Here is a 22,729-nt window from a genome sequence, read left to right as displayed (position 1 = left end):
GAGATGGCGGCTTCTCATGTTAGGCCGCCTGCTGGAGGTAGTGCTGGCAGCCAGCGTGGAGACTGGGTGGGAGTGGAGAGAGGGAAGATTGGGTTTTAGATTTCCTGAATTTCCTCGGCTTTATGGGGCTTGTGTGTGAGGTCTCAGAGAAGGAGGATGTAGCTCGGTAGTCAAGAGCTCACTTGAAGGGGAGCAGAGGGGAGGAGGGGGAGAGAGAGGTGGGGATGCTGGTGTGGATCTTATACACGGGAGAGGTTCTTAGATTTACAAGTCATTGACATATAGCTGGTGATTAAAGGTGGAAATATAGGAAGTCCCCTCGATAGAGCATGTCAAGTGTGTCATAAAACAGCTAAGGTGGGGCCTTTCATACATACACACACACACACACACACACACACATGTGTGTGTGTGTGTGTGTGTGTGTATACTGATATTTGAGGCATGGGCACAGAGGAAGAGAGCTATTAGGAAGGCTTAGCAAGGGGAGTGTTTTCTTGAGGAATCCTTAGGTGACTTTCCAAGAAACAGAAGGAAGATGGTGTCTTTCAGCAGGAGGGAACTTAGTGTGAACAGGAAGCTGAAAGCAAGGGACATGTACTAATTTGAAATGGAATAATAGGTGGCCAAAGATCAGAGACGGCTGGGGACTCACTGTGCCTCTTAGTTAGCAGATAGAGAAGCTCAGTAGTTAAGGCCATGTGGTGCCACGTGGCTCTAGAGAGACAGCAGGTACACACAGAGAGCAGACACTGGAACAGAAGGTGTCAGGTGCACGTTCGAGGCCATAGTTCCCTGTGCACAGGAGCAGAGGCTGCCTCTCATTCCCCTAGGGCTCTTTCTCCCACTTGCTGCTCCCTGAGGCTAGGAGTCTTCTTTTATAGTGCTCTCAGCCTTGCCCTGAGCAGCATTAAGGGAATCTTGTAAGTGCCAGACTGTCCCACCCTCTTATTTCCTGCTTCTTTCCTCTGTCCTGCTGACCTGGAGGCTTTGTGCAACTTCCTTGTTATTATAACTGGGCTAGCCCTACCAAGTGTACACACACTGACCTGCCCTGCCAGGTTCCTGGCCAAGCCCCTATTGGGCTTCGATATTACTTAATCGAGTGAGTGTGTTCACTGAGAAAGTAGAAACTGGGATAGGTATCATACACTGGTCCTCAAATGACGTTCACTAGATGGCCCAGTTAATAGGGATGCCTATTTTTTCTTCCTTTGTTGCTTACTCTCAAGATTTTCATTCCTTGCTCATAAGCCACCCTAACCTCAAACAAGATTTAGTTACCACCATTTAGCCAAGGAAAGTCCTGGAACATGTGCCATTTCCAGAGAAAGGATCTGTGGTGACTTGTTTACAGGGCCTCTGCACAGCACTGGCATTTTATAAACCGTATCCTGGTGTGTGTTTACTTCAACTGTCCATGTCTCATGAAAGAGGCTTACTCTGCGCCTTGGGAAATTTCCTCCAAGCCTTGGGCCTCAGTCGCCTTATCCGTGAAAACAGGAGGCAGGAGCCTACAGTCAGAGACACATCCCGACCTCTTTAGGAAACTTTAAATCATACATTAAATGGAAAAATAATCTACCGTCTATGTCACCATCTTTTGATTGCCCCTGGCATTAAGCCAATGTGTAGTTTTATATCATGGTGGTCCTTGTAGCCACAACAGTCTTGTTCTTTCCACTCATGGAATATATCTATCTGTGTTTCATCTGTAAATATGTATCTATTTTATATTTGTATTTGTAAGTATATAAAGAGAGAGATAGTCAAGTTATAGAAAGGGATTCTTACACTTTTAGAAACACAGATTGAACCTTAGAGCCTCTCATATACTGGGCCAGCACTTTATCAAGAAACTACAGCTCCCAGCCCACTTTGCGGTTTTTAATTTGGAGATAGATTCTCACATTGTAGCACAGACAGATTGTGAACTACCTATCTTCCTGCCTTGGCCTCCCAAATATCTTTTCACTTTTGATGGTCTTTTAGTACCCTGTCTGCTCTATAACTTATACAAATCCTTTGGGAATCAGGAAGTTTAATATATAGAAGAGACCTTTCAGGAAAAGTTGGGAAAATGGGGTGGATGATAATCTTATAGGTTAAGTCATTTAAGATTACTGCAGTTGAGTATATGAGTTTATGTTTTTTTAATGATATCTGTGACCAACTAAAATCTCCAATTCTAGGAAGAAAATAGATTAAAGGTGTCATGTATTTAGCATGGGATATCAGTGGCTTAAGCTTTTTGCTGATTTGCCTAATACCTTAGACCAAGGCTGTCTAATAAAAATACTGTGATAGACATACAGCTAGGACTTGAAGCAATCTAGTTGTTGTAAAGCATTCTTAATTTAAAACACTAAAAGAAGCAGATGAAATTAACTTTTACTTTATTTTTATTTATTTATATATTTTTAATTGGATATCCTGTGTATTTACATTTCAGATGTTATCCCCTTTTCCCCCAATCGAATCCTCCCTCACCCTACCATTGCCACCATGATGGTGCTCCCTCTCTCGAAACTACCCTCTTCCTCCTAAGTGCTTTGGCATTCCCCTACACTGTGAAAAAAGCCTGTGCTGGGCCAAAGTCTTCTCCTCCCATTGAAGCCAGACAATGCTGTCCTCTGCTACATACGTACCTCGGGCCATGGGTCTCTCCATGTGAACTCATTGGTTGGTATTTTAGTCCCTGGGAGCTGTGGTGGGTTTGGTTAGTTGATAATTTTGTTCTTCCCATGGGGTTGCAGACAGTCCTTTCTCTAGCTCCTTCATTTGAGTCCCCATGTTCTGTCTGATGGTTAGCTGCAAGTATCCTTCTCTGTATCAGTATGGCTCTGGCAGAGCCTCTGAGGAGGCATCCATAATGGAAGATACCAGACATTTAACTATATGAATAATTTATATTTAATTGTATTCTATACATTACTCAATACCCAAAGTTTTTCAGTATGAAGTATAAAATATACATTCACAGAATACAATTAAATATAAATCATTAATGTATTTAAATGTCTGGTATCTTCCATTCATATTTTATTTATTGTATAAAGGCAAAGGCAATATAAAGTACCATTTTATAAAATTTAAATACATATAAATATATAAATAAACTACAAATGATTTGTGTAAACATAAAATGGCAATTTATTAATGAAATGTTTTGCTGTGTTTGGTTCTTTTTTGTTTTGTTTTATTTTCTTAAGTCTTTGAAACAACCTGTGAGTTTTACACAGACAGTATATCCAAATGCTAACTAGCTGTTTTTCCAGTGGTTAGTTGACAGTGGCTGCTATATTGGACAGTCTCACATGATAAAGTTATCTTATCATAAATTATTTTTTATTAAAAAATTAGACCTTATTTCCATGTTTTAAAGTCACATATGAAAGAGCCTTCCAAATTTTATATTTGAGTTCCAACTGAAAAGCAATCTAGGAATAACATCTGGTTCAGTCATTTAGAGATGCCCAAGGCTGATGTTTGAAAGGTGTGTGTCTGTACAGAAGTTTATTTAGACATGTCCATTTCTTGATATAGTGTTCATTTGTCACCTTGACATTTCACCTTCTCAGGTTAATGTTTTGGAGAAAACACCACCATAAGTACAGATTAAAATCTGTATGCTACACTTGAATTAGCATTTGAAAGTCATATGAACTGTTAAAGTCAGAGGCAGATATAATTTAGACAACAAATCCTCTCCCCCTTTGCTCCAGCAATTACTGCTTTCCTCAGCAAAGGCCAACTCTTTGCCTTTTCCTGTTTCTAGTGTCTCAAGTGACTGATATGCCATCTTATGTGGTTCATACTTACAGATTCTTTTCACGGTTATTGTCTGCAGCGTCAACCCCCTGATATAGCTGCTATGTTTTCAGTAATAGAGAATTTGCCTAGGGTCATCTGTTGAAAGCAAGGCTGCAGCCACAAAAGAGGTGTATAGAACAGGCTCCTTGTGAGCAGTTTGAATTTTCTGGTTTATTTTTACCCGTTTTCCCAGTGTTCCTTCTTGTGGATCTGACCTTGGACCTCAGCTTAGATGAGTTATCTCCAATTTTGGTACTCAGTTGCTTCATCTCAAAACAAAAAATGTGCTGTCTCTTATCTCTAGACTTCAGTGAAAGAGGGCATCCTTGTGTCAGCTCGCCTGGTTATTTTTACTGATGGTGGGTGAAACCACATAGGTGAAGAGATTTGAAGAGGTGTCATGTTTTTGGTGTCAGCATAGATGTACCCGCTTTTACTGATATTCAGGGGCATTTTAAAAAGCATTAAAATATAAATGAAAGGTTGTTTTAATGTTTGTAGAATTATTCATGTTAATTGTGCCCTGTATACTAATGATTGAGTTAATTTATTATGTGAGTAAAGTCATTATTTTTCTATACTGAGACCCTTTATTAACATCAAATACAACTCTAGCAGTGACTTGCATGTATAAAGGTTAATAGAAACTCAGCAATCTCTTTGCTGCTTTGAATAAGGTCAGAAGTCTGTTTTCTTCCTGGAAGATTTTCTGACTCACAAAATTAAGGCATGATCCTGCCTCACATTTACTTGTGAATTTATGAAATGTCAAAACATTATTTCAGGGGATATAAACCCAGAAATAGAAGTTGTCGAAATGTCCAAGTAGTTGTAACCTCCAAGAAATCTGAAGGGTAGCCCTGTGATTTGGGGGAGAAGAAAACACCCACTAAATCTAGTCAAAACCATCTTCGTTTATTTAGCTTGTGCAAAGATAGGAGGATGAGTCAGCTTCCCATCCTCCATGGCTGCCCTTCTCAGCCATGTGAGGATACCGTCTGATGAGCCAAGACTTTAAAAACAGAAGTACTATTAATTATGCTTGAAGAAATTGTTCCATTTTTTTCACTGTTCTTGATGAAACTAGTTTAATATTTATACTTAAAACACACTTTTGGTTACAAGGAATTATAAAATTCATTATTGGCATACAGAAGAATGACATAAACGTCTAGGGTAAAGGAATTGAAAACATACTCTACCAAACGAATTGCAGGCATTCAGTTCAGTTTTACTCTGATACCTAGACTGCCTGATACTTTTCTAATGCTTATAGGCCCAGGGATCAGCATTGCTTACCCAAGCTTGTTAATTTTCTCTGGCACACTTGTCCTCACTTCAAGAAAAAGAAGGGCTTCATGCCATAATGTCTGTATCATGACTGACATTCATTCTGAAGTTATACCCAGAGACCTAGAATCAAAGTAGACTTAATCAAGAACATTTGAAAGCAACTAGTGGTTCTAACTAACTGAAGAAGAGTTAGGTACAGTTGAGTTTTATAAAGGGATTGCCAAACATGTAGGTTTGTGCTTATGAAAGAAATGAATTTTAAAATCTGAACAGCTGCTTATGGCTGGTTACACATACCACTATATAATTCTATTGAAGAAAATTTCATTTCTTTCCCTTCATATACTGCATACTCTTTGCCAGACCATAACCAGTAATTCTTAGTCTCTTGGCTCAGAAGCCATGTAGCACACTAGCTGTGTTCTTTCTCTTCAATGTCCCTTTAGCACTGGACACTTGTTCTTATCGTGCTGTGCATTTTCTGTGGCAGGCTACACTGACTGTCCCCTGACTACAGGCCTCCCTTGCAGCTATATGCACATGTAATGTATACTGATGTGCCATTTTTACAGGGGCCTCATTGTAAATAATGGTTTTGTATTTCATCAGATGCAAGAAAACATTGCTATTTATGTTTCTTGAAGAAAGAAATGTGGTTACCATATACTTGGCAAGACAGTGATGATCATAGCACTTATCCAGTTTCAGGATTGTTGAAATGTGAACAGATTTTCTCTGCAGATTTGATGATACATGATCTGGAGATGCTGGTGTTAGAGAGGAGAGGTCTTATACCAAGGGATTCTTCTAGCATTGCTCCCTTGTTCTTACATGGTGTTTAGTGATGGGAAGAAAGGCGATGTACTTCCCAAAAAGACCTAAACGGTGATGTGCATGAAAGAACCAAAGAGCTCTAAGATAGTAACATTTTTATCTAGAATGGATACATTTTGAATAAGTTAGGAAAATTAAAATTTTGGATCCGTAATTCAAGGCATGGAATCATAAGCTCTGTACACACTCAGTCTTATTCGCAGCATTCACCTTCACAGAAAAGTTTTGCACTGACTACAAGAGAATGTTCTACTGCTGAAACAGGAAGGGGAATTATAAGCATGAAGGCTTCTGTGGGAACTATGACACACTTAGAAAATATCCCTCATGAGGAAGTTACTTGCCTATTCAAATATTGTTGTGGACCAAAAGCACCGATGTGCAGAATAGTGATCAGTTTGCCACTTTCCTTGAGTGTGGGCTCAAGAACTTTAGATTGATTATTTGTTTGTTTGTTTGTTTGTATGTAATAAAAAGGGGCCACCATATAACATCAGTTCCATGAAGACTCGTAGGAAAGTGTTCTAGGCGTTCATCACAGCTGAATATAGCCTGCTTGGAAGGAAGATGCCCTTTTCCATATCATGCTGCTGAGAAGAATCCGGTATTGGGGTTCAAGGCATTAAGGCTAGACTGACTCCTTCAATGTGTAGCATTTTGTGAGCCTCAGACTACTGTAGAGAGAAAAACCAAGACTTTTGTTTATGCCTACACTGGAAGTTGGTTTAAAGCAATTTTAAAAAGACAAGCGGGGTAGTTAATGTGTTTCACTCATTCATCTTTGAGGAATCAAATTGAGAGCTCACTACAGAAAGCATATATAAAGAAGGAAAATGACCATAATGGTTGCACAAAACCCTATTACAAAATATAAAGTACTTCTCTCTCCACAGGGCACATTGTCCTCTCAGCCTCATGCAGTAGCTAGAAGAAACTAGGCTTTTAATGCCTAACCTTGGGCAGTGAGGCAAACATACTGCAACCCTGTAACGGTGCAGCTCATAAAACCCAAGGGGGGTTAAGATGGTTGTCTTAGTATTATCCGCATGGCAGGTGGTACCTCCGAGCAAAAAGGCATTCCTCACTTTTTTTTTAACAACTTTATTTTACAAAACAAAGATAAATGTACAGATTTTAAACGTTTTTTGCTTAAAATTATACATTTTTGTCAGTACTTTTTTTTCAGATTTTAACATAATTTTTATATAAAACTATATGAATATATTTTTTAGTCAGTACTTGATTTTTTTCAAGGTTTGGTTGTATGCCTTGAAAACTTAATAGTTACAATGAGCTAAAGTACATGTAAAACAAAATGTAACATGGAAATAGTCAAAGTCTTCTTGTTTTATAAATTTTTTTTTTGTTTTGTTTTGTTTTCTTTATTTCTTGGACTTCATACAGTCTGTGAGTTGTTTCTGGGGGAGTGCAAGCCTCTGGGGTTAGCATCCCACTATCAGTGACTGCATATTATGACTGTTCTTTTGTGACTGGGTTATCTCACTCAGGATGATATTCTCTAGATGCAGCCATTTTCTTAAGAATTTGGTTAAGTCATTGTTTCTGGTGGCTGAGTAGTATTCCATTGTGTATATGTACCACAATTTTTGTATCCATTCATCTTCTGAAAGACATCTGGGTTCCTTCCAGCTTCTGGCTATTATAAATAGAGCTGCTATGAACATTGTGGTGCATATATCTTTGTTGTGTATTAAAGTGTCTCTGGGGTATATGCCCAGAAGTGGAATAGCTGGGTCTTCAGGTAGTACTATATCCAATTTTCTGAGGTATCGCCAGACAGATTTCCAGAGTGGTTGTATTAGCTTGCAACCCCACCAACAGTGGAGAAGTGTTCCTCTTTCTCCGCAGCCTCGCCAGCATCTGCTGTCATCTGAGTTTTGGATCTTGGCCAATCTGACTGGTGTGAGGTGGAATCTCAGGGTTGTTTTGATTTGCATTTCCCTGATGGCTAAGGATGTGGAGCACTTCCTCAGATGTTTCTTGGCCATTCGGTGTTCCTCAACTGAAAACGTTTTGTTTAGCTCGGTACCCCATTTTTTAATAGGGTTATTTGATTCTCCGGTGTCTAGGTTTTTAAGTTCCTAGTACACCTTGGATATTAGGCCTCTATCTGATGCAGTGTTGGTAAAGATCTTTTCCCATTCTGTTGGTTGCCGTTTTGTTTTCATGACGATGTCCTTAGCCTTACAGAAACTTTGCAATCTCATTAAGTCCCATTTGTTAATCTTTGACCTTAGAGCTTGAGCCATTGGTGTTTTGTTCAGGAAATTTTCTCCTGTGCCTATGTGTTCTAAGGTTTTCCCTAATTTCTCATCTAATAGTTTCAGTGTATCTGGTTTAATGTGGAGATCTTTGATCCACTTACACTTGAGCTTTGTACAAGGAGATAAGAACGGGTCTATTTTCATTCTTTTGCATGCTGAGTGCCAGTTGGACCAGCACCATTTGTTGAATAGGCTGTCCTTTTTCCACTGAATGTTTACAGCTCCTTTGTCAAAAATCAGGTGACCATATATATGAGGGCTCATTTCTGGATCTTCTATTCTATTCCATTGATCCACATGCCTATTTCTGTACTAGTACCATGCAGTTTTCAGCACAATTGCCTTGTAATATAGCTTGAGGTCAGGGATAGTGATTCCCGCAGATGTTTTTTTGTTGTTGAGGATGGATTTCGCTATTCTAGGTCTTTTGTTATTCCATATGAAATTGCACATTGATCTTTCCAATTCCATGAAGAACTGGGTTGGAATTTTGATGGGATTGCATTGAATCTGTAGATTGCTTTTGGTAGGATGGCCATTTTTAAGATGTTGATTTTTCCAATCCATGAGCATGGGAGATCTTTCCATTTTCTGCGATCCTCCTCAATTTCTTTCTTTAGAGGTTTGAAGTTCTTGTCATACAGGTCCTTCACTTGCTTAGTTAGAGTCACACCAAGGTATTTCATAGTTTTTGTAACGATTGTGAAGGGTACCTTTTCCCTAATTTCTTTCTCCACATGTTTGTCCTTTGAGTACAGGAAGGCTACTGATTTGTTTGAGTTAATTTTGTATCCAGCCACTTTGCTGAACTTGTTTATCAGCTGTAGGAGTTCTCTGGTGGAATTTTTGGGGTCACTCAAGTACCCTATCATGTCATCGGCAAAGAGTGATGTTTTTATCTCTTCCTTTCCGATTTGTATCCCCTTGATCTCCTTTTGCTGTCTAATTGCTCCAGCCAGGACTTCCAGTACTATGTTGAATAGGTAGGGGGAGAGTGGGCAGCCTTGTCGAGTCCCTGATTTTAGTGGGATTGCTTCAAGTTTCTCGCCATTAAGTTTGATGTTGGCTGTTGGTTTGCTGTATATTGCTTTTATTATGTTTAAGTATGGGCCTTGGATTCCTGTTCTTTCCAGGACTTTTAACATGAAGGGGTGTTGGATTTTGTTGAATGCTTTCTCAGCGTCTAGTGAGATGACCATGTGATTTTGATCTTTGAGTTTGTTTATATGGTGGATTACGTTGATGGATTTCCTTATGTTAAACCATCCCTGCATCCCAGGGATGAAGCCTACTTGGTCATGATGAATGATCATTTTGATGTGTTCTTGGATTCGGTTTGCAAGGATTTTGTTGAGTATTTTTGCATCAATGTTCATAAGTGAGATTGGTCTGAAGTTCTCTTTCCTTGTAGGGTCTTTGTGTGGCTTAGGTACGAGGGTTATTGTAGCCTCAAAAAATGAGTTGGGTAATATTCCATCTGATTCTATCTTTTGGAATATTTTGGAGAGTATTGGTGTTATATCCCCAATAAATGTCTGATAAAATTCTGCACTGAACCCGTCTGGTCCTGGGCTTTTCTTGGTTGGGAGGCTTTTGATGACTTCTTCTATTTCTTTAGGTGTTATAGGGTTATTTAGATGGTTTACTTGGTCCTGGTTTTTCTTTGGGACCTTGTATCTGTCTAGGAAAACGTCCATTTCCTCCAGATTTTTCAATTTTGTGGAGTATAAGTTTTTGTAGTAGGATCTGATGATTTCTTGAATTTCCTCAGTTTCAGTTGTTATGTCACCACTTTCCTTTCTGATTTTGTTAATTTGGATACTCTCTCTTTGCCCTCTAGTTAGTCTGGCTAGGGCTTTATCAATCTTGTTGATTTTCTCAAAGAACCAACTCTTTGTTTTGTTGATTTTTTTCAATGGTTCTTTTTGTTTCTATTTGGTCTATTTCTGCCCTAATTTTGATTATTTCTTGCCGTCTACTCTTTTTGGGTATATCTGCTTCCTTTTGTTCTAGGGCTTTTAGCTGTGCTGTCAGGTTGCTGATGTGAGCTCTCTCCAGCTTCTTTTTGGAAGCACTTAGGGCTATAGTTTTCCTCTCAATACTGCTTTCATTGCATCCCATAGGTTTGGGTATGTTGTGTTTTCGTTTTTGTTGAATTCTAGAAAATCCTTAATTTCTTTCTTTATTTCTTCTTTGACCCTGCTATTGTTTAACAAAGCGTTGTTTAGTTTCCATGTGTATGTGGGCTTTTTGTTGTCTTTGTTATTGTTAAAGACCAGCCGTAGACCATGGTGACCTGAGAGGATGCATGGGAGTATTTCAACTTTCTTTTATTGATGGAGGCTCGTTCTGTGTCCAATTATGTGGTCAGTTTTCGAGAAGGTGCCATGGGGTGGTGAGAAGAAGGTGTATTCTTTTACTTTGGGATAGTATGTTCTGTATATATCTATTAATTCTAGTTGGTTCAAAGTCTGCTTGTTTTGCAGTGTCCTTGTTCAGTTTCTGTTTCCCTGATCTGTCCATTGGTGAGAGTGGGGTATTAAAGTCTCCCACTATTATTGTATGGGGTGAAATGTATTTTTTGAGCTTTTTTTTTAGGGTTTCTTTTATGAATGTGGGTGATTTTTTATTTGGAGCATATATGTTAAGGATTGAGAGTTCCTCCTGACAGATTTCCCCGGTAATGAGTAAAAAGTGTCCTTCCTTATCTTTTTTGATAACTTTTGGTTGGAAATTTACTTTATTCGATATTAGAATAGCCACTCCAGCTTGCTTCTTGGAGCTGTTTGCTTGGAAGTTTTTTTCCCACCCTTTTACTCTGAGATAGTGTCTGTCTCTGTCTCTGAGATGAGTTTCCTGTATGCAGCAAAAGGCTGGATTTTGTTTATGTATCCAGTCTGATAGTCTATGTCTCTTTATTGGGGAGTTGAGACCATTTATGTTAATAGATATCAAGGAATAGTTGTTTCTGTTTCCTGCTATTATTGCTTTTTTGGGTTGAGTTGTGTCTGTGTTTTTTTCTTCTTTTAGGTTTCTTGTTTAGGAGTTTTCTTGTTTTTACTAGGCTGTATTTTCCCTCATTGTATTGGGTTTTCCACCTATAATTCGTTGTAGTGCTGGGTTTGTGGTCAGATATTGTGTGAATTTTGATTTGTCTTGAAATATCTTTGTCTCTCCATCGATGGTGATTGATAGTTTTGCTGGGTATAGCAGCTTGGGCTGGCACTTGTGCTCTCTTAAGGAGTGCATGACGTCTGTCCAGGCTCTTCTAGCTTTCATAGTCTCTGTTGAGAAATCGGGTGTGAGTCTGATTGGTCTGCCTTTATATGTTACCTGACCTTTTTCCCTTACTGCTTTTAGTATTCTTTCTTTACTTTGGGCACTTGATGTTTTTACTATTATGTGTCCGGAGGTATTTCTTTTCTGGTCCAACCTATTTGGAGTTCTGAAGGCTTCTTTTATGCTCGTGGTCATCTTATTCTTGAGGGTAGGGAAGTTTTCTTCTATGATTTTGTTGAAGATATTTACTGTGCCTCTTAGTTGATACTCTTCTCCCTCTTCTATTCCTATTATCCTTAGGTTTGGTCTTCTCATTGTGTCTTGGATTTCCTGGACATTTTGGGTTAGGAGCTTTTTGTTTTTTTGCATCTTCTCTGGCTGTTTTGTCTATATTTGCAATGTTGTCTTCTGCCCCCGAGATTCTCTGTTCGATCTCTTGTAATCTATTGGAAATGCTTGCTTTTGTGACTTCTGATTTCTTTTTTTGGTGTTCTGACTCTAGGGTTATCTCTTTTAGCGTTTTCTTTATTGTGTCAATTTCTGTTTTAATTTCCCTCTTCCATTCCTTTATTTCTTTGGTTCTGTTTTCCTCTAGTTCTTTGAGTTCTTTGAGTGTTTTTCTTGTTTCTTCTTTAAAAGCTTCTGAATCCTTTTGCTTTCCCTTCCTTTCTTGTTTAAGTAACTCTATCAGCGTCTTGAGGCATGATTTCAGGTCTGTGTCTTTTTTTTCTGGAGTGTTTGGAATTCTGATGTTTGCTGTTATGGGTGAGCTGGGTTCTGGTGTTGCTAGATTGTCTTGGTTTCCTTGGGATATACTCTTTCTCTTTCCTCTTGCCATTTTTTTGTCAGTGATATGTTTTCATCTTTCTTTTGTCTCTGGTCTCTGTCCCTTGTTCTCCACTTGTCCAGGTTCCAGATGGGTCGAGCCCTGTTTTATGCCTCAGAGTCGTTGGGTGTGAGCAGAGGTTCCAACGTTCTGTTTTTGGTTGCTGGATCAGGCACGGCAGGGCAGGGCAAGGCAGGGTGTGCACTTTCTGTGTGTTCTCCGCAGAGATCTCTCTGCTCCCGGCAGCCCAGGTCTCCCACCCACCAGTTTCTCAGCCTCTACGAGCCTCCGTTCCGGGTGGCAGATGGGCCAGGCTCTGCTCTGCGTCCTGAAGTCGCCTCCGGGTGGAAACAGAAGTTCTAATTTTCTGTTCCCAATCGCAGTTGCTCAGCCTCTATGAGCCGCCGTTCCGGGTGGCAGGTGGGCCAGGCTCCGCTCTGCGTCCGGAAGTCGCCTCTGGGTGGAAACAGAAGTTCTAATTTTCTGTTCCCAATCGCAGTTGCTCAGCCTCTATCGCATTCCTCACTTTTGCGTCTGTCTTAGAGCAAGAACCTACTATCACAGAAAATTGTTACCACGTTTTTAGTATTATTCTACTGAAGTTAAAAATTTATACTTTATCATTAACTCTTAGAGCCTTAATGTCTTTAAATAAGATCTATCTTCCTCCTCTTCTTCCTCCTTCCTTCATTGTCATCATCAGTGAACTGCTTCACCTTCGTCATGAAAAAAAAAAAGATATCCTTGTGGGCAAGGTGTGACAACTGGGATACTGGTGCCTTGTCTTCATGACACTTAAAGCCTGTGATCAGCTTGATACTGTTGACAATGTTGTTCTCTTTTGTGATAAAATATGTCTGCAGGAAAATCCACAGATGTGAATTCTTTTTGGTTCTATCATATGAGCCTGTTCAAATTCAATCATCTTCTGATTCTCCAAAGTATGTTTTTATATCCATCTTTACTAATTGTACACTCTCTAATGCTGTAATCCCTAACCCCAGGGGGCCATTGAGTATTTAATGTGGTCAGCCTCAATTGAAGTTTAATTTGTGGGTAAAATATACAGCATATCTTAGTGCAAATATATGAATGTGAGATAGTATCCTGGAAATTTTTATATTAATTGCCTTTTCAAATTGCATTTTCAGAAATGATAGGTTAAATATGAAATTTAAATTCCACTATAACCTTAACTTTTTTTTTTACTGTGGCTACCAGATCATTATAAACTACAGTGTAGCTAATAGTAATTTTTTAATTGGATAGAGCAAATTTAAATGTCAAGTCATTTCCTGTCAGAGGTAATGCCTCTTTGATGGTAATTACTGTTTCATAGTACTTTGCTTAGTTAATATATTAAGCAGAAATGAAAGGATGAAACTTTCTGATGTCTTTAATTTTATTTTTGTCGTATTATTTTTGGTGTGGGCATATGAGAGAACAGGGGAGAGGCATGGGTGTAGAAGTCAGTTGATAACTTTGTAAAGTTGATTCTTTGTGTCATTTCTGGGAATCAAACTTAGGTTGTCAGGTTGATAAGGCAAACATGTCTACCTTCTGAGACATATCATCAGCCCCCAAATGATTTTTAACTAGTGATGATGACACCGTCAGTTTAGAAAATGATATGTCAAGATGGGATAGGTTGGTCTACAAATCCTAAGATACTTGTTAGTTGTCTTTGGTGTGTGATGTCTGAGCATGTATAGAAAGAGATGCAAACTCTGACTGCAGCTGCTCTACCATGAGGTATTTAAATATGCCTGCATGGTTTGCCTATTTGGTTACCCATGATTTTATTGCTCCGTGCCATGTTGGTTCAAGAAAAACCCATTTCCTGAATGGTTTTCCTTGCATTTAGCCACAATTCTTAGACTTTAGTGTGTTGAAAAATCACATTAATATGTAATATTTGTTGTAAGTATGGGCTTCCAGACCCTTTCTCAGAAATTCTACTTCAGCAGAGGAGGAGCCTCAGAATCTAAAGTTCACCTCAGAGTAGCTCGGTGCAGTCAGGGGCTTGGCAGCAACATTGGGGAACCTGCCATACTGTGTATAATCTAGAAATGTCCAGAGAGTTTGTGTAGCAGAGGCAGTTTGCTCAGTGGTTCTTGTTGTTGGTATAAAGAACTACAGTGGATAGATAGTTTACTGATCAAAATTAATCAAAAAATGTTACAGCAAAGCAAACCATCAACAGAAGCAGCATCAAAGACCACCTATGGAATGTGACCAAAAAAAAAATTGCAAACCGTATACCGAGCTGTCATGTTCAAAGAACTTGATGACAAAAGTGTCCTGTTTAAAAGGGAGAAAGGTTTGAACGGACCTTTTTCTAACAACAAAATAAACAAATTGTCAGAAAAGCTACCAAAAGATGCTCATCATCGCTGATGGTCAGGGGAATGCAAACTAAATCTGTAGGAGCTGTCAACTCATGCTGCATAGTGTGGCCTCTGGAGAAAAGTGGCGCTGAAGGACAGTATGTGAAAGCTCAGTACCAGATGTGCTGGAGTCGTTTCCAGTGTAGACACTCCAGTAGAAACTATCGTGGGTGATTCCAAAGGAAACAAAACATATGAGTTGGCTATCCTGCTTCTGATGATAAATCATACCTGTACAATAGAAGTCTTGAGGAGGTATAGGATACATGTGTTCATTGCATCGTTACTCATAGTAGTCAAGTGTGGGAGTAACTGGTCAGTGGTGTATGAATATAATATATGCAGTGGACTATTACTCAGTGACAGGGAAGGAAGATTGGACTCTTATATGCTATAGGGCATTGTAGAATTTGAACAAGGCCAGTCACAAAACACAAATATTACATGTTTACACTTACAACAAGGTATCTAAAGTTGCCAAATTCACAGTCGGAAAGTTGGATGCTGATTGCCAGGGCCACACAGGGGATGATGGTGAGTTGTCATCATTTGATGGGGATGAGGTTTTAGTCATGCAAGATTTAAAAAACAAAACAAAACAAAACACATCTTAGAGATCTACGTGTAGTAACGTCTGGCAATACACTGCTCTGTACATGTGAAAAAAAATGAAAAAGAGGTTTCTCACCCACAAAGATGTGAGTTTGATCCCAGGACCTACATCAAAGGTCAGGAATGGTGGTTTATGTTTGTAATTCCAGCTCTAGGGAAGGAGAGAAAAGGTGTTCTCTTGTGATCCTCAGGTCTCAGTGAGAAATCCTGTCTCATACAAGGGGGGTCAGCTCTTGACAAATGTTGTTCACACATACATGTGCACATGTTAATGCACACATACCTGCAAGTGCACACCCCAAAAAAGGGCTAAAATGTTTTACTCTAATAACAAAACAAAAAAATCAAAAAGTACTAATTCCTTCACAGTTCATGGGAAAGCAAAGTCAATGAAAAAGTATAATATTTTCATTTCTTGAGCATTTTATGGTAATTTATGTAGGGAATATTAAGTGAATGTATCCCTCGAGTGAATGTGTGTGTGTGTGTGTGTGTGTGTGTGTTTGTGTGTGTGTGTGTGTGTGTGTAGGTGAGAAGCTTGAAAGTGTAGCCATTGTGTGAATACACAGAATGACCACATTACCTTGAGTGTTGTCAACTTCTCTCAATACCTGGATGCCCTCCATGGGGAAGAGAAAAGACAGAGATATCAATGGGTTGCTGTCATTTCAGATACTAGGAAGAGTCTGTTCTTCCTTCTTATTCCAGTACCTGATACCAAGAATTTAAACACTCAATACCATTCTCTCAAAACATTTTTAAAGGGAAAAAAAGTAATAACAGCTCAAAACAAACAAAAACATTCCTATGATTTTAAGGGTGCTGGCCACCACACTAGCCTAATTAGAGTGATCAGTTGGTCTGAAGGGCATCCAGAAGTTTTAGCACATATACTAAACGTATACTTGGCAGCCAGAGGTCATATGTTGGTCCAGAGGCCCTTTCTTTCTTAGAACTCCCAGGAAAGTTGAACTGCTGTTGGGCCGCTGGAGAGCTTTGCTTCTGGGGCTGGCCTGCTTCCATGAGGTGAGGCAAAGATATAGCAACTTCCATATTCTAAAGAGTGGAAAATATATCGATGGCCTGATGTATATATATATCACCCCCTCTCAACCTCTTAGAATCCAGTTCTAGCCCATTGGGTCTGTGGGGAATGGTTTTTATTTATTTTTGACTGTTTTTTTGGTTTTGCAACACAAATTTATCCGTTTAAGATCTTGAGTATGAAAGGATCCATGTGTAATAAGGAGACAGGGTGATAGGACTCACCGTGAGCCTTAAGCAATGAGAAGGTTCCATGCTTGACCGAAAGTACTCTGCATCCCTCTCAGACCAGCTCCTGCACCCTCCCTACAAAGCGGCACATGCAACCCACTAGAATGTATAATTTTCACGTTTCATGTTATCAGTTAAAATAAATTTAACTTAAAATCAAAGAGAAGAGGGCAATAAGACGAGACCACTAAGAGAGCTCAGCAGGTCATGGTTCTTGTTACCCACCTAACAACCTGAGTGGGATCTACAGAACCCAGATGGTACAAGTAGAAAATGTATCCTCAGTATTCAATTTTATCTGAACAGCATGAAATGTGCATTTACACACACACACACACACACACACACACACAATATATGTCATTTTAAGGACTGTGATTTTAACATTTTAACATGCACTGTTGGTGCAGATCCTTATTCTTAATTCTGGCCTCATGACAGCTAGACCCACTTGTTTGCTGGTGTTTGTTTTTTTTCAAACAGATGTATGCCATATGTGTGTGTGTGTGTGTGTGTGTGTGTGTGTACATGTGTATGTATGTGTGTGTATATATATATGAAGATGAGTACTAAAAACTTTGAAGCATACCTTTAAAAATAAATTATACAGTATTGGCATATGTCAGTGTTATATGGTATTATTTCATTATTTTAGGCTTTGTATGAAACCTGTTTTTAAAACCATCATCCAGCCTGTTCATTTCCAAAGCTTCATTTGGGATATTCGCTTTTTTTTTGTATTACTCAACTGAAGCATTTTTGAGGCCAATACTTAACATTATTGTAGAATAATATTTGGTCCCTATCATGTAACTAGATCTTGGGACACACTGAAAATATCTTCTCAAATGAACGTATGGCCATAATGAGGCCTCTGACTGTTCAATGTATTTCTTTCATTTCAGGTTTAATATAACATATCCTGTCATGTTTTTTCTCTGCCCCTTCTCAAGTCATCAGCAGTAGAAAAAGAAGAAAACATGTCAGGACACAAATGGTAAGGGATTTGTTGCCTTTTTTGCTATGTTGGATGATGCTGAATGCAAATGGCATAGTTTGTGCTCAGCAAATGAGGGTAGACTGGAACAATCAAGCCACGTTAGCAGTATATAACCAGCCATCTACTTCCCAGTGCTGGGGTAGCTTGTTTCAACATCTCCGCTAAACGTGGGATAAAAACCAAGCAATAAAGTTATTATAAATATGCATGTCATTTGTATTTACTAAGAAACTCACTTGGGTGTAAACCATCTCTCAGGAGTCTAAGGATAATTTCTCTAACTACCATTTCACGGAACCTGATGGCTTGAAGCATTTTTGCCGCTCTCTTGTTTATAACTCCCACAATTGGAGGTGGGGAGTGGTGTTGTTCCATAGGGTGGTTAAAGAATGGCTATCCAGTTGTGCGCTATCCCGGTTCATTAAGTTGGAGACACTGCTTCACCTCCTGTGAACACTCAGAAGTCAATCACAGTTGGACAAGGCATACACGTCAGCCCTGTCATGTATGTGCCTGTGCCACATCTAAGCAGCATGTGAGCCTCTTAGAAGCCCTTCAGTTGGTATGTCTTAGCATGGCAAGCCTGACCCACGGAACAATTTGAATGCTGTCAAGTTTCACCCTCCTTAATTTGTATCATGAAAAACAATACAGTTTTATTTTCATCTGTTAAGTTAGCTATATAAAACACACTTTGAAATTCTTCCCTTCTTAACCAAGAAAAATATCAGGGTCATAGTCCTCTACACTATCATACTTTGAACTTCAAAAGGATATATATTTTTTTCATATGTATCTTAAAAATACAGTAAGTTTTTAAAAAATAACTAATAAATGGCTATAGTATTTCATATCCTTGAGCCTTCTCATTGGACATTCATGGTACAGTTGTCAGGTCGTTTTTATATAGTCCGTTCATGTGGCAGCATTGTGTCCATGTGCTGGACTTCTGTCTGATCACTTCACGGTGACCACAGTGTCCTGGCATGCTCAGTACTTATCTATCTGGAGGCTGGAATGTCCCAAGGTGTGGGTAAGCGCTGTCAGGACTGTGCTTGGCGGCTTGTTGAAGATACATTGCAAGATCTCATTTTTCATTCCGTGTGACTTTGAGCAAGCTCCTTAACATTTTGAAACCCCAGGTTCCCATTGGTGAAATGATGGGTGTTTACAAGATTTCTACAGCACCCTCATCTTTTCTACTCCAGATGGAACCTTCTTATCTGTTGATCAATGATCATTGACCAAAAAAGAGGAGGAGCAGGAGGAGGAAAGGAAGGGAAGGAAAGGAAGGGGGAAGGAAGGAAGGAAGGAAGGAAGGAAGGAAGGAAGGAAGGAAGGGAAAGAGGGAGGAAAGAAAAAGGAAGGAAGGAAGGGAAAGAGGGAGGAAAGAAAGAAGGAAGGAAGGAAGGAAGAAAGGAAGGAAGAAAGGAAGGAAGGAAGGAAAGAAGGAAGGAAGGAAGGAAGGAGATCATTGACCAAAAAGAAAGAAAGAAATATAAAGTCGATCTAATACCCCACTTTCTAAAATCTCATTTTCCTAAAATAATCTCCTATTTCAGCTAGAACCTGCCAGTCTTTTAATTGTGTGCATTATGAAGAAATGTCACCTTTTTCATCCATGGTCTAAATGTTTCCTCTTATTTTCTCCAATGTGAAACCAAAATAGACCTCTTTGCTAATGAGGAAAGATAAGAAGTAAGCCTTTTCACACTCACATAATCCTGCCTCTCTCAGCAGAGATAAGTTTCGTGAAGGATGCCATGAGAAAGGCTTTTCTGGCTTTTTTTTTTTAAGACCAAGCATGTGAATTGACATTGTAAGTGAACACGATGAACTTAGAAATAATGAGTATAAATCAGGTCTGAGAGACAGGCGCTTTGCTACAGTATTTTAAAGCAGCTCCTGCTTTGGAACATCAGCTTGGCACATCTGATGTGGTGATGGGCTAGAGTGGGAGGGGAACGGTGTTTAGGGACCCTGTGTGGGCCTTTGTAGCCGGAACTGAACCCGGGGGGATGTAGACAGTAAGGAGGGCTGCGGCAGGGGCAGCAAACCTTCTCAGTATTGGGGGCCCTCTTATCGCTTTAATGGAATCCAATGTCATTCTCAGTTATGTTTCTAACTCTTCTTTGCCTGTTTTTATTTTCCTTATATCACAGTCTTTCTAAGAGATGGCTTCCCTATCTCTATTTTCAACATTTATGCTGCAGAATTTAGTTTTTAACACCCGGAGATCTATTAATAGATTGTAGAATTTAAATCTCTGACTCTGTTGTCCTAAGAATAATTAATAGTAAATCTATACTCTTAAGAAAGTTCGGAGCGCACAACAGGTATCGTTGATCACAGGTCCAGGGGTAGCGGGTCTCCAGAACGCACTCACCCAGCATAACTGAAACCTTCCAACTTGATTAGCCTTTCTCCACGTTTCCCACCCCCCGGCCCAACCACCATCCTTCTCCCTGACTGTGAGTCTGACAGTTTCAGATGACAATGGAGCAGATTTTAGACATGCTATTTTTCAGCCCCTTATCTCCTCTTGTGCTGTCACCCCACTGCAGCATAATGGAGGTGCAGAGAGATGTGCTGCCGGCCTTATCTCTCACTCACTGGGCTGCCTGAGCTGGTTTGCTGGCTTCCTAGGTGTCACTCTTCCCACCCCCAGAAGGGGCATGCCCAAAAGAAGACATACACATACATTCTTGTTGACGTACAATGCCTTGATGTTCTTAAAAATTCATTATTTTGGATTTATTCTTTTGTAGAATAATTTTTAATAGCATAATTAATTTTTTTCTAATAATTTATTTTCTATTCATTTTACATCTGGATCACAGCCCCCTCCTTTCTCTCCTATCAGTTCCACCCTTATAAATCACCCCCCCATATTGCCCATTCCCCTTCTCCTCAGAGATGGGAGAGCCCCCCCCTTGGGTACCACCCCACCCTGGGACATCTAGTCGCAGTTACATCCTCTCCCACTGAGGGCCAAGCAGGCAGCCTAGGTAGGGGGGATGGTTACCAATGGCAGGGAACAGAGAACAAGACAGCCCCTGCTGCATTTGTTACAAGTTCTACATGAAGACCAAGTTGAACATTTGCTACATGTGTTGGGAGCCTAGGACCAGCCCCTGCATGCTCCTTAGTTGGTGGCCCAGTCTCTGAAATTCCCCATGAGCCCAGGTGTGTTGACTCTGTAGATCTTCTTGTGGTATCCATGACCCCTCTGGTTTGCTCAATTCTCCCCCCACCCCCCACCGCTCTGCCACAAGACACCAGAGCTCAGCCTGATGTTTGGTTGTGGGTCTCTGTATCTGCCTCCATATGTCTCTATCTCCAAATGCCACTGGGTGAAATCTCTTAGGCTCCTGTTCACACACATAGCAGAATACCGTTAATAGTGTCTCGAATTAGCTCTCTCACGTGAGATGGGACTCAAGTTGGGTCAGTCACTGGTTGGCTGTTCCCTCAGCTTCTACTTCAAATTTAAATATTCAATAAAATTCTTTAAAAGATTCAGAATTTTCTCATCGTAACTTTTAACATTGTGAAATAATTTGGAAGTCATTGATTTTCGCGGTATAATAATCTCATAAGAGCGTTTTTGATGTTCATCAATAGCATAGATGTGCATTAGAATGTCATATCTAGCTGAAATACTTTGTAGTATAGTATCTCAATCCTTGAAAGTCTGCTGAAAGCCATGAGTAAGATAGCTCTCTACTGTTCTTAGCACTTATTCCTGGGAGTTGCAGGACCGGTTTGCTCAAGATAAGTCAGTTGTCAATAAGGTACAACAGAAGTACTGGGAAACGAAGCAGGCCTTCATCAAAGCCACGGGGAAGAAAGAGGATGAACATGTTGTTGCTTCTGATGCAGACCTGGATGCCAAGCTAGAGGTAAGTTCCTCGGAGCTCTTAGGCCCAGCCAAGGCACCTTGCAAGAGGCAATACCTTCGTGAGGAACACATAGAATCAGGTCAGTTCAATACTGGCATATATATTTTTTAAATCTACGAATTCTCCTGGGCATACCTCTCTTAATGTGCTGAGTTTTTTCAAGCACTAAATTGGAATTCGTGACCTATGGTAAATGTATTTAAGTATGGCAAATTTAAGCATTTGTTGAAATGCTAAGAACAATCAAAGATCTACTGAACGCTAAAGCCAGGGAAATGTTTAGTTAACAACGAACAAAATGACCTGTAAAGTAGATTCTAGAAATACTGGTACTAAGCCATGGGGAAAATTCTAGAATGAATTAACTAGGCAGATGTTTCATTACTCTAAGTAGCAGATATCAGGTTGATTACAATGAGTAGAAGGTCTGCTGTATCATTGTCTTACTGAACATTTTTGCCTTTAGTTTTCATTGCATGTTGAGAGCAAGCATTGGCACCCAGTGAGAGATAGGGCACTCAGAAGATTAATGTGTTTTGTGGATGATGGTCTGTAGGATATCTAAGTTTACTATGGGAGCTAAAGTTGATGGGCTGAACATTCATGATGCTGCAAATTAAAAGGTTAAGATGGCCAAGCCTTTTTAAGAGTCTTGAAACATCAGCAAAGGGCTAAGGGCACATACAGGTTAGGCTGTGGAAGACAGATGACTCATTCTGTGAATCTGAGGGCGGAGGCAGATCCAGGCAGAACTTTCTGAGGTTTGAGTTGTTAGGAGAGATTGTCTGGCTTTGAGACCTTAGATGTACTTGTCTTGCCCAGTGGGATCTGAGCTACTGCTACCTCTGTAACAAGAATTCTTACTTGTTCTGGAGGTTGAGTTAGATATGATTCCAGTGATAAATAGTTGAGTGCTTGTCACATCTTGGCAGCCTACCTCCTAAAAGCTCCTGACATCCATGGCTGCTGCCTCTCTCCCTTGGGTTTTTCTCTCCTTTCCCTCCCCTCCCCTTCCCTTCACTCTTTCTTCTTTTCTCTTTCCTCCACCTCTTACACTACTCACACATTTCAGACATGACGGTCCTTTCTCAGATTTCCTGGTATAACAAGTTCAGGCTTGTCAAAGTTATTTCTGTGGTCTGCCTGGATACTTCGCCCTATGTCTTTCCTTGACTGACTTGATCTCAGCCTAAAAGTGAAGTCCCTGGATGTCTACCCACAGA

At 39.9% G+C, this 22,729-nt stretch overlaps 1 protein-coding gene across 2 annotated transcripts in view; it reads left to right on the top strand.

Moving 5' to 3' along the window:
- Positions 1 to 22,729, top strand: part of ICA1 (islet cell autoantigen 1) — a 133,266-nt gene that overhangs the window by 6,029 nt on the left and 104,508 nt on the right. For both annotated transcript variants that reach the window (XM_080936256.1, XM_080936255.1), the window contains exons 2-3: positions 17,510 to 17,601; positions 21,341 to 21,506. In XM_080936256.1, the coding sequence (XP_080792382.1) occupies positions 17,585 to 17,601; positions 21,341 to 21,506 (183 nt within the window). In that variant the 5' untranslated portion in view covers positions 17,510 to 17,584. The remainder of the gene's footprint in view (positions 1 to 17,509; positions 17,602 to 21,340; positions 21,507 to 22,729) is intronic.

This window comes from Micromys minutus, assembly GCF_963924665.1.
Source record: "Micromys minutus genome assembly, chromosome: 23".
Classification (NCBI taxonomy): Eukaryota; Metazoa; Chordata; class Mammalia; order Rodentia; family Muridae; genus Micromys; species Micromys minutus.
The sequence above is the reverse complement of the archived record's forward strand: the minus strand, read 5'-3'. Positions and strand labels throughout refer to the sequence as shown.